Here is a 12790-nt window from a genome sequence, read left to right on the forward strand (position 1 = left end):
TAACCATATCAAAAATTGTAATAAAATATAGTTTAAATACTCTGATTAAAAGACTACCAGATTGACTAAAAAAAAGACCTAGTTATACATTGCTTAAATATATTTTATTTTTTTAAGTAATCTCTACACCTGATGTGGGGCTCGAGCTCACAATCCCAAGATCAAGAGTCACATGCTCCACTGAGCCTTAAATAAACATATTTTAAATGTAAAGAAGTAGACTAAAGGATGGAAAAAGACATGATATGCTAACACTAGTTTTAAAAAACCTGGGATGGCTAAGATAAAGTAGATTTTATTTATTATTATTATTAGTAATAGTAGTAGTGGGCTTCATGCCTAGTATGGAGACCAATGTAGGGCTTGAACTCATAACCCTGAGCTGAGATCAACAATCAGATACTTAACTGACTTAGCCACCCAGGCACCCCTAAGATAAAGGAAATTTTAAAGCAAAGTATATTATGAGGGCTAAGGAAGGTCATTTCATAATGCCAAAGCAGTCAGTTAATTTAAAAATATATACAGATCCTTAATATTTTTGAACAGATCTTCAAGATAGAAGAAACAAAAAAATGACAGATCCAGAATAATAGAGATTAGTATCAATCTGTCAGAAATTGTTTTAAAAAAAGTAAACAGAAAATCAGTAAGTATATGAAAGATCTGAGTAACCTGAACTATCTGACTTCTATGAAACACCCTATTAGACAATGGAAGAATACAGTCTTTACAAATGCACATGGAAATCCAACAGGTTGTGGGTGATAAACTAAGCCTTAGTAAATTTTAAAAGGATCAAAGTTCTAGAAGTATATTCTCTAATTAATAGACTTCAATTAGAAATCAACAACAAAACTCTGAAAAACTCTAATATATATGGAAACTAAATAGCACATGCTTAATAACTTATGGTCAAAGGAAGAAATCAAAATAAAACCTAGTATTTTCAAAAGAACGAAAATGAAAAAAAGTAAGAATTTGTGGGATGCTACGAACGCAATAATTAGGGAATGTGTATTTATAGCACTAAATGTCTACTTTAGAAAAAAGATTTTTCTCATATCAATGCCTTCAGCTTTTAATAAATAGAAAAAGTATAAATTAAACCCAAGGTAAATAAAAGAAATAATAAAGATCAGAGCCCAAACAAATATTAGAAGGACCTTTATCAATCTGATGAAGGGGATCTACCCAAAAAAAAAAAAGTACAGCTAATATTATACTTAATGTTTAAAGACTAGATGCTTACCCCCTAAAACTGAGAAGAAGACAAGGAAGTCCGTTTTCACCACTTGTATTTAACACTGTAATTTAGGTTCTAGTAAGTACAATAAGGCAACAAAAATAAAAACTATCTAGATTGGAAAGGAAAAACTGTATTTTTAGACAATATTGTCTACGGAGAAACAATCTACGAAATGTTACTGCAACTAGTGAGTTGAGTAACACTGCAGGATAGAAGATCAGTATAGAAAAGTCATCTGTATTTCAATATACTAGTAATACCTAGTTTAAAAACTTAAACAATGCCATTTAGAATAGCATCAAAAATATGAAATAGTCAAGTGACAGATCAGACAAAAGAAATGCAAGACCTGTACACTGAAAACTCTAAGACCTTGCTATGAGGAATGATGCAAGACCTAAAGAGATATATCACCGTATCCATGGGTCGAAAGACCCAATACTATTGATCAATTCCAAAATTGACCTACACATTCAATGAAATCATAGTCAAAATAACACTGAGTGTCTTCTTATAGAAAGCTACAACTTGATTTTAAAATTCATAGGGCAAAGAACTATATTACAACAGACAAAACTGGGGAAATCAAAAACAAAAAGTACAAAGTTGAAGAACTATCAGTACTTGCTATGACACACTTATGAGAAAGCTAAAGTAATCAGAGCAGTACACTAGTGGCATTAAGACAGGAAAACAGACCAATGGAACAGACTAGAGAGTCCACAAATAGACCCACAGATACATATACAATTGATTTTCAACAAAAGTGCTAAGGAAAACCAGTGAAGAAAGTCTTTTCAATAGATGGTGCTAAAGGGGCCCCTGGATGACTCGGTCAGTTGAGCGTTTGACTCCTGATTTCAGCTTAGGTCATGATCCCAGTCATGGAATCAAGATTCGTATCGAACTCCACACTGAGCGTGGAGCCTGCATGAGATGCTCTCTCTCTCTGCCCCTCTCCCCCCTTGCACATGCACTCTCTAATAAACAAATGGTACTAGAACCAGATATTCATATAACAAAAAAGTGAACTTTGACCTATACATCGCTGTAGATACAAAAATTAACTTGGAATGGATAAAAGATCTAAACATAAAAATCTAAAACTAAAAAACTTTCAGAGGAGAATTCTGACCTTGGGCTAGGCAAAAATTTCTTGGATATAGTACCAAAAGCACAAGCCATAAAAACAAATTCACAAACTGAATTTCATTCATCAAAATTAAAAACTCCTGCTCTTTTAAACACACCATGAGCAGAATACAAAGACAAACTAAAGACTGGGAGAATATTTACAAATATATCTGATAAAGGAGGTATAAACAACTTATTATAGTCTTTCCAAACTCAAGAACAATAAACAGCCCAATTAAAAATTGGGGAAGCTATCTGAACAGATTCATCAAAGAAGATGTATGGGTCAAGAAGATGAATGTATATACCAAGAAGATGTGTGGAAGACAAGCATGAAAAAAAAATGTTCAACATGATCAGTATTAGTTGGTAGAGAAAAGAAAATTAAAACCATGAGGAAATAACACCATACTTCTTAGAAATAAGAGATAAGTACAGTGTATATGGTTTCTAATATTCTGTCTGGGGGAGAGGCAGACCTTTATTACTATGGGAAAACTGAAACACCAACTTCTGCTAACATAATCACCCACATGGACCCACCATGGAGGATGCCTATTTAAACCTGTTCACCCACTTGAATGTGAGTAGGTAAGAATATGCTTTCCTTTACCTCTACAGAGAAGATTTCAGGCAACTCCCTAGAGAAGGTCTGAGGCAGAGTCACTAACAACTGATGCATGTTATCAAAGGTGCTTTTCCTTCAAAGTCAGACTCTGAATGGTAAGTCTTCTCTAACTCTTCACGGCATGTGATTAATGAGCAGACATAATTAACTGCAGTTAGAAAAAACAGTTAGAAAAAATTTGCACCATCTATGAATCATCCATGGCCTTCCACCTGTCCGTGGTCCAGCTTGTCACTGGCACGGATCCTGAGACAGGACAGCAGAGTCCTGGGAGGGATGGCTATATGAAATGACTAAAGGAGGATGAGACCTTTTCTGCGAATTTTAGTTTCAGAGAAGCTACAGTGCTTGCTAAAACTACAAAAATTAAAGTCCACAGTATAGGGTGAGTTCAATTAGGCATATGAAATGCAAATGAGTCTCCGTTCCATTTTGCAGTATATGATATTAATTCGCCGGCCACAGCAGCAGGCATCCAGTGCTGGCAATTTCAATAAAACTGGATATTAAATTTCGCTTTCAAAGTGAAGAAAAATACGTATTATGATTTTGCTAGCAGCTTCTCTAATGCTTGATTCATATGTAGATGAATCAAATTCACATAATGCTGGAAACTTTTTTTTAATCCAAATATAAATTTTGACGGTTTGAGTGAAGGAAAGGCCTAAAACGTTTTTTATGAATTTAACTGTATATTTATTTTTGAAAAATTAGGATAGTTATTTAAAACATCTGTAGTCTATTCCTAACTTATTACTGTGTATGTTGAAATCAAAGTTCTATGATGACTGGGTATAAAGCAGGCAATTAGACAAATGTTTAAAGTCTATGAGCTCTAAGGGCACCTGGGTGGCTCAGTTGGTTAAGTGGTTGACTTCAGCTCAGGTCACGATCTCATGGTCTGTGGGTTCGAGCCCCTGTCAGGCTCTGTGCTGACAGCTCAGAGCCTGGAGCTAAGGATTCTGTCTCCCTCTTGCTTTCTGCCCCTTCCCCGCTCACACTCTTTCTTTCTCTGTCTCAAAAATGAATAAACATTAAAAAAATTGTTAAGTCTATGAGTTCTAACCAGTTATATATGGGATATCCAATTAAATATGCTAAGTTTGGCATTAATAATTAATGTGGCTGCTGAAAGTTTTAGCATTAACGAAAACTTAGAGAATTCAATCAAAGCCACACAAATGAGAAAAAGTGAAGAGGATATACGCCAGAAAAACAAGAGAGGCAAGAAAAAGAATATTAGACTGATCAGTTAATTAGAGCTCCTAAGACAACTATTTCTTTACCTCCCAAGACGACAGACGGGTTAACATACCACTCAATTGCTTATTTCTCTTGTCAAGTTTCAAAAACAAATAGAAATTGTGCATATTCTGATCACTCTTGAGACAGATCTCCTTTGATGCTTCATAAAGCAAACAGAAGAAACAACGAAAAAGGCAAATATATAAGCTAATTTTTACTTGCTACATTAAGACATTACAAGCTGCTTGAAAGATAATAGTTCAATGTAATGGAGTAATCATTTCAGCAATTCTAATTTATCTTAATATTTAAAATGTATATGAAATTAACCACCAGCTATTTCCTTATAGTATTTGTATTTGTAAAACAAACGTGACTGTCACTTTGAATTTATTGGGTATGAACATCTCCATGTTGAGAAATGTTAAATACAAGCAGATAGTCAAATAGAAAAAGTGAGAGAAATACATAAAATGAAACCTTAATTTCAAAAATATAACTACTCTAAAAATGTATATCTAAGAGATAATCAGACTGTTAGTCTTTTGCTATCTTAAAATATTTAATCAAATTAGAAGACGTTCTGGCTCCCCTGGAAAGGAAAATAGCTTCTCTGATTTGTGGGAGTCTCTATCCTCATGGGGGAAAAACGAGCATCCTTCTGTGGATACTGATGATGTGCTATCAAGACCATGAACTCAGCGCTTGAACAGACACTAACTAGGCTCTTTTTCTAACAACGGTTAGAATGCTTTGATAGAAACACTCCTAAAACTAAAAAGTTACTTGGGTGGAAACTTCAAATATTCATTTTGTACTAAAGAACACCATTCAGCAAGTTAAAAAGTTACCAAGGAGTACAAAAATTAATTCTGAAAGGCTCAATGGAAACTCCATTGTCCACAAATAGATGTCCTGGAAGCAATTTGGATTTTTATACGGCTATGTTAAGTAAGCCTTGCCTTTAAAGTTTTGGGGACAAAATCATCTTAATTTTTTTTTAATTTAGGCAGAGCTGACACATAATGTGACATTAGTTTTAGGGGTACAAACACAGTGATTCGACAAGTTTATACATTATACTATGCTCATCAAAAGCATAGCTACCATAAAGTACTATTGCAGTATCATTGATGAACGATATACTTTTGGGTGCTTGATTGGTCAACTGTTTCCTTGCTAGAACAAGCCCATAATATGAAAAATTCCCTGTTCTGTCTCCAGGTATTCTCTAAGGCACCTGGTAGAGGGTTGGCCACCAATTCAGATGAAAAATCTCCATATGCCACCTCCATTTCTATAAATAAGTATTTGCACCTGCCATCTCCAAACGAAATCTGCATGCCAAGTACTTTCCAAAGAACATAACCTTCAACTGGCCAATGCCTACTTAAATTTGAACTATCATTTTACAAAACTATATGCTAGAGAAGATTTTCTCTTATCCCTGGGCGTTACCAGTTCTCAACTCCGGCTGCTTAGTGACACTATTTGTACCAGTGCTTCTCAAACCTATGTGCACACTGTTAGTTCCTGAGAGGTGCTTAAAATGCTCCTTCCTGGACTCACCCCCAACCAACCAAAAGATGAGTGTGGGCCTATAGCCTGAGTCTTTTCATGCATTTCCTAGGGGTTCTTTATGTGCACAGACAGTTGAGTGGCACTATGACATGGAAGAGTGCAGCCAGAGAGGAACATCTGGGTGGCTCAGTTAAGCTTCTGACTCTTGATTTTGACTCAGGTCACAATCTCATGGTTTGTGACATCGAGCCCCACAGAGGGTTCCATGCTGACAGCATGCAGCAAGTTTGGGATTCTCTCTCCCTTCCTCCCTATCAAAACAAATAAACGTAAAAAGAAAGTGCCTCCAGAGATTACTGTAGGAAGATGAAAATTATGGCATAAAATATTATGAAATGCATAAAATGGCATTAGCTTAAATAACATTTGGTTCCTGCCTTAAGCCATGAAATTAAATGGGCCCCTATTCATACCAAGATTTGTAAAATACTGCCAAATTTCCTCGTCTTATCAGGTGTACTGTTTAATGATTTAGAATATAGGCTTTGGGATCAGAAAACCCAAGTTCAAATACTGACTCTTGCACTTGCTGAGAGGTCTTAATCAGATTCTCACTTTCTGTCTCAACATGGGATGAGACTACCATCCTCAAAGAGGATTAAATGGGGCAAAGAGTCTGATTTCGTTCTCTTGCATTCAAGTTTCATCTATGTTGTTGCATGAATTAATGGTTTATTTCTTTTTATCACTGAATAGCATTTCATTTTATGGATGTACCACAGTTTATGTATCAGTTCCTCCATTGAAAGACATGTTAATGCTTCCAGTTTTTAGTGACTAGGAATAAAGCTGTTATCAACATTCACGTACAGATACTAAGTAATAAACCTCAGGTAAATACCTAAGAGGGCAACCTCTGGGTAATATGGCATGTCTAGATTTCACTTAAAAACAAAAAACACTGGCAAATTGTATTCCCAAAGTAGCTGTACAATTTTGCATTTCTACCCAGCAGAGATCAAGTTTGTTGTTTAATATCCTTGTCAGCACTTGTTATTGTCAGCTTTCTTGTACGTTAGCCATTTTACCAACTGTATAGTGGTGGGGTCTCCTTGTGGTATCTATCTATTTTAGGGACTGTGCTGCTCATCTTTAAATTCAACACAATTTTGCTACACAAAATTTTAATTATAAAACTTCACTTTAAAACTAGGATCTCCAGGTATCGATTTGTAAAAATTTACACTGTAAATTTCAGATCATGTAAGGCTTTTTCCTTCAAATTAAAAAAAAAATAAAGAAAAAACCGAACTGTTTCTGCTTCCCAATATAAAAGTAGATAGCTATACCAGGAAACATTACTAGTAGCTCTACCAGCCAGAGATGATCACCAGTTTTTTTTTATTATTATTATTTTAGAGAGTAAGAGAGAGTGTGATGGGGAGATGGGGCAGGGGCAGGGGCAAGGGCGAGGAAGAATCTTATGCAGGCTCCACACTCAGCACACAATCCCAACATGGGGCTTGATCCATGAACCCTGGGATCGTGACCTGAGCCGAAATTGAGTCGGACACTCAACCGACTGAGCCACCCAGGTGCCCTGATCACCGCCAGTTTCTTCTAATCGTGCATGCATATGTACATGGACTCAGACTACAATACATCTGAAGACCCCAAGTTTAAAGCAGAAATGAATCGGATATGTTTGAGGAAAGGAAGAAAGCCAAGTCTGAAGGCAAGAGGACAGTAAGCAAGATGGCTCTAACAGGAGACTTAAAGGTCAGTTCATGTAGATCAGGGTTCTTCAACATTGGGGTGTCTTGAAATTACCAGGAGGCCCGGTTAAAACACTACGGCACACCACCTTCAGAGTTTTTGGTCCAGCAGATCGAGTGCAAGGCCTGAGAATCTGCATTTCTAACTCTTCCAGGTGCTGATATCGCTGATCCGGGGTCCCATCTTGAGAACCATTCTTGGACATGCTACACCATGATGAGGACTCTGATTTTTAATAAAAATTTTTTATGCTTATTTTTGAGAGAGAGCAAGAGCAGGGGAGGGGCAGAGAGAGAGGGAGACACAGAATCTGGAGCAAGCTCCAGGCTCTGCACTGTCAGCACAGAGCCCTATGTGGGGCTCGAACCCATGAGCTGTGAGATCATGACCTGAGTCAAAGTCAGACACTTAACTGACCGAGACACCCAGGCTCCCCGAGGAGTCTGATTTTTGTTCCAAATAAATGAGAAGATACTCGAAGATTTTTAGGGCAGAATGATGTGATTTGTTTAGAATTTTAAATAGATCATAGTGGCTGAGGTGTGAAAGCTAGATCAGAGGGGACAACATGATAAATGGGAAAGTAGTAAGGAGACTATTAGCAGCAAGGAAGGATGGTGTCCTGAATTAGGGTAGAGGAGAAATTAAGATGTGGACGTATTCAGAATAAATTTAGGGAAAGCTGACAGAACTTGCAAATAGATGGGAGCATTAAGGTGATGGAAGGAGAAACAAAGTATATGTCATGTCACAGACTTAAAAACTACCTCTATGGAAAACTTTATGGGGTTGCTAATCATAATTTCTATTTCAGAAATATTTAGTTCGAGATAACTGTTAAATGCAACTTAGAAATACTAAGTATGTGGATTGGATATACAAATCTGAAGCTCCGAGAAAGAAAAATTTTAACTTGGAAGTTATTGCCACATAAATGATATTTATAATCATGGAACCTACTCAGATCATTAGGGTAGTTCAATGGATCCTTAATGGATCCTTAAGGGTGATTTTGCACACCTCCCAGGGTGCAATGTCTGGACACATTTTTGACCATCTTGACCGAAGGCTGGGTGCACTACTGGCATCTGACCAGAGGCCAGGGATGCTGCTAAATATAAAGTGTACAGAAAGGATTCTAACAACAAAGCACTTTCCTGCTCAAAATATCAATAGTGCTGAGATTGAGAAACCCTTGTATGGAAAGAAAACCTGTCTTGTATGAAGAGGGCAAAGGAGCATGAGGCCTTTCTCAGATATACTAATAACTGGGAAGCATATCACTTACATACCCAATTTAAAACCTGCTTAGGAGGGCACCTGCTGGGATGAGCACTGGGTGTTGTATGGAAACCAATTTGACAATAAATTTCATATATTGAAAAAAAAAACTCCAATAATACTTTTTTATTAAGTATTTAAAAAATAAATAAATAAATAAATAAATAAATAAATAAATAATATCTAAAGAATTGCCTTATAGCATTAGACTTAAAATGGCTGCTATTTGAGTGTGGAAAATAGTCATAAGGAAATAGGGTAAAATTAATAATAGTTTAAGTGAAAAACCTGATTTATAAATCCATCGGATCATACGGAGTCTCCAAAGGTCTTCTATAAGATTATGCTACCTGTACATGTACCTTTGCTGAATGAGTTAAGCACACAAATATGTAAGCACATGAATGAATGAATGGTATGGCCTAGCTCTTAGGTCTTAACAAATACACCTAACAAGGAAACAGAAGAGGAAACCTGGAATATGAATATAGATTCTCAATTTCTGGAGCGTGGGTACAGATACACAAAATCCCTAGAAATGGGAAATTCTAATCAGATAAAGGAGACACAAGAGGATACAGATTTGAAATGAATCAAAAGCCCAACTCTGGGGAAAAAAATTTTCAATATACCCAATGATCCTAGTATCCTTCAACATCCACCATCACATAAGCTGTCTGTCCATCATTACCAGAAAATTTCAGGTAAGATTTCTGAAGGCTTTAATCTCTGAAAAATACCTACGAGTTCAGTCTTCAGGTCTGGGTAAGAGAGATCCACATTAGAGAAGGTAACTTTATAGCCTACTCATTGTAGCACATGTACTTTATAAATGGGACTGCAGATAATCTTTCACACAGAGAGGTGTTAAGATCACAAATCCACCCTCATCTTAATGCACTGCCAGCAAGAGCTGAGTATAGTGGAAAGACCCTGGAATTGCGGATAAATATATTCTAGGTATGAAGTGAGTACAGGGAAAAAAAAATCCAGAGTTAAAAGATACGTGAAAAAGACCTACTCACAGGGAAAACACGAGAGATTGAGACAGAAATACCTTTAGATATTCTATAATTAGTCTAATCATAATGGACCTGAACAGATGGACTTTAAATATCAAGATGCTTCTTTCAACCCATAGACGGAAATGTTTAAATCACAATTCCCTTTCACCCAAAAGAACAAGTTGCCCTGTGCCATAAACACCCAATGACCAAAGCACGTGTAAGCAAAACGGGTCCCTGACTATGATCTTATATACAACCTTTATATACCCAAAGCCTATCACAGTATTTTCTATGTTATTGACAGTTGCCTTTAATAGATTAGAGCTATTAATCCGGGGCAATGGAAAATTACAAGTAAATTATTTTATTTAGGTTTTCAACAGTAAGTTCACACACTACATATTGGTCCACCTTAACTGTAAAGCACAAGAAGTAGCAATTGTGTGACCTCAAGCACACAGGACTGACCACAACTCACCCTTCCCAGTTCTTTATCTTCAAGGGCCAGGACCCCAGTGCTTTCCGTGAAGAGTTTTACTTTGACCACAGGCCGAGGATGGGTGGTGGTGAAATCACCTTGAGTTCCCCATCTGCAATTAAGGAACAAAGATTTTCTTTAAAATGCAGCATTAATTTTTTTTTTTTCCCCGACAGATGTATCTCCTTAGAAGGCCCATTAAGCAATGCAGAATCTTTGGTGCTCAATGAGATTTTTAGCTTTGCTTTTGTTTCTGACAGATGGCAGAGTCAAGGAGGAAAAATAACAGTAAGTTTTATAGCTTATCAGCTTATAATAATTCCAAAGCTGTTCCAAAAGTTAGCACAATAGAGTATATAACAGAGTGTGCAATAAGAATTTAGGTTAAGGTAAAGCATTATATACGGAGCTACTAAACTCTACTATTTTATTAATTCAAATATAAATTATAACCCAATTTTTACAGATGCCTGGAGGATATTGCTAAAAGTTTCTTTATATAAGAGGTAGTGTCACAGAAAACTATTTTTTGCATGCTAAAAACTTTATCCCATAACTTCTTGGGAAGTCTTTACTAGATATTTTGTACTTTAAAAAGTGGAGGTAATTATCTCACATCTATTACTTTATGATTTTTAAAAGCTCCTGTCAAAAGGAAATAAATAAGCACTATAAAAATAGGAGTATTTTACAGTTAATTTCCCAATACACTCTCCTAGGAATGCAGTAAGTCTGTCGACATCTGGCTTTTCAAATCATCATAACAAAATAACATTTTTCTTGGCTTATCTTTTAATTAATAGCATCTCAGCTTTACCACACACCAGTTCATCCTAGTGTGCTTACAAACTCAACTGGCATACACCTGATATTAAAAAATCTTATCACTGTTTCTCATAACGCTAGGATCACAGGCATGAAATGCAGCACAGCATCAAGAAAATGCCATTGAGAAAAACACACTAAAGTGAGATTTAACACAATAAGGATTCCTGCTACAAAGAAATCACCATGTTAAAAATATTAATTTTCTCCTCTTATTTTAAAAAAATGAATTTACCATTTTCAAGGCATTATCTAAATTTTATTTTATAAACCATATTCAGAAACCTTGGGAAATAAAAAAAATGGAGGAAGTCTAATAAAAACTGAATAACTGATGTCTTCCTTCCCTACCACAACAGTGATAACACTGTAATATGTGTACAGTAAAGCAGAGGCCATTTCAGTGGCCGAAGAAACTAGTATGTAGCTATAATTTGTCCTCCTGAAATTAAAGTCGTATGCCAGAGGGAAAAGAAATATTCAGTTAGAATGGAAAAACAGCTTAATTTTTATTTTAGACTTCTAGAAAGGGGTTAGCAAAGAATCTTTTTTGCCGTTTCATAGAATTAAGATGGTCTGAGATAAAGTAGAGCTAAATAAATAAAACTAAAAGTAAAAACAGATTCAGAACCAAAATAAGGGAGTAGAGAAATATTCTCAGTTTAGTGCGTAGGATCTTAAGACTTGAATAGTCAAGGCTATCCAGATGACAACTCTAGAGTAAATTCCCACGACATACTAGCCTTTACTTCGTGTCATGTGGTTCAATCTGGGAAACTAAACCCTTTGAGACATTTCCTTACAAGTGAAATCAAAGATCTGTAGTAACCATGTAGACACAGCCTAACAGTTTTACATAGAATCTGCTCATCTTTTCAACTAATTCTCTTCATAAAAATTCCTTTGTTATTTTCTTCCCTCTAAATGTCAAAAGCCTTTGCAAGTGCTTACACTGTTTTCTATGATGGTATGTAAGCTCCCATCTACTGCAATTCTCCAAAGCGAAAAGTACTGATGACCACATTAACCATCACTGGGAGACTGTGAATTTCATCTCTGACTCCCATCTCTCTGCCACTTTACATGAAGGAAAATGCACGCTCTCTTGGGCAGCACATATACCAAAACTGGAATGATACAGAGAAGAACAGCATGGCCCCTTTGCAAGGATGATACACGAAGGGAAATGCATTGCCATTTCCACTGCTAGAGTAAGACAAACCACAATGCATATGTAAAGAACTGTGCTCACTCGTGAACCCATGAACCTCCACAAAATTGCCTTGTACCTCAGATCCTTCATAAACAGAGATCTTCAACAACTCTTCGTTGATGGGGTTCAGGACAGGCCACTCCAATGTATGCCATGTTGGCATATTACCTTGAATTAAAGTTACTGAAGAAACAGGAGGTGCAACAAGGAAACTAGGACTCTTCCTTTGTCCCCCTGAAAGCAGGAAATAAATCTCCTATGGAAAGGTACCCTCCCCTACCCCCCAAACCGGAAGGCAGAAGACATCCTTATTACCAGAAACAGGAAATTTAGGGCCAAGGAAATTACATGAACAAACCTCATTACTTCTTTATTAACTTACTATCCCCAAAGCCCAAACTTCTTTTGACTTCAGTTCTTCACAAATTTATTG

General features: G+C 36.3%; 1 protein-coding gene and 1 non-coding gene across 20 annotated transcripts in view; one reads left to right on the top strand and one right to left on the bottom strand.

Moving 5' to 3' along the window:
- CADPS2 (calcium dependent secretion activator 2) overlaps nt 1–12790 on the bottom strand; it is a 540583-nt gene that overhangs the window by 261337 nt on the left and 266456 nt on the right. For all 19 annotated transcript variants that reach the window (XM_043589377.1, XM_043589375.1, XM_043589367.1 and 16 more), the window contains exon 7: nt 10320–10431. In XM_043589377.1, coding sequence (XP_043445312.1) covers nt 10320–10431 — 112 coding nt within the window. The remainder of the gene's footprint in view (nt 1–10319; nt 10432–12790) is intronic.
- On the top strand, nt 12244–12345 carry LOC122488810. Its single transcript, XR_006298733.1, has one exon. It is a non-coding gene; the product is annotated as a U6 spliceosomal RNA (small nuclear RNA).

The sequence above is a fragment of the Prionailurus bengalensis genome, chromosome A2, assembly GCF_016509475.1.
Source record: "Prionailurus bengalensis isolate Pbe53 chromosome A2, Fcat_Pben_1.1_paternal_pri, whole genome shotgun sequence".
In the NCBI taxonomy this organism is placed as follows: domain Eukaryota; kingdom Metazoa; phylum Chordata; class Mammalia; order Carnivora; family Felidae; genus Prionailurus; species Prionailurus bengalensis.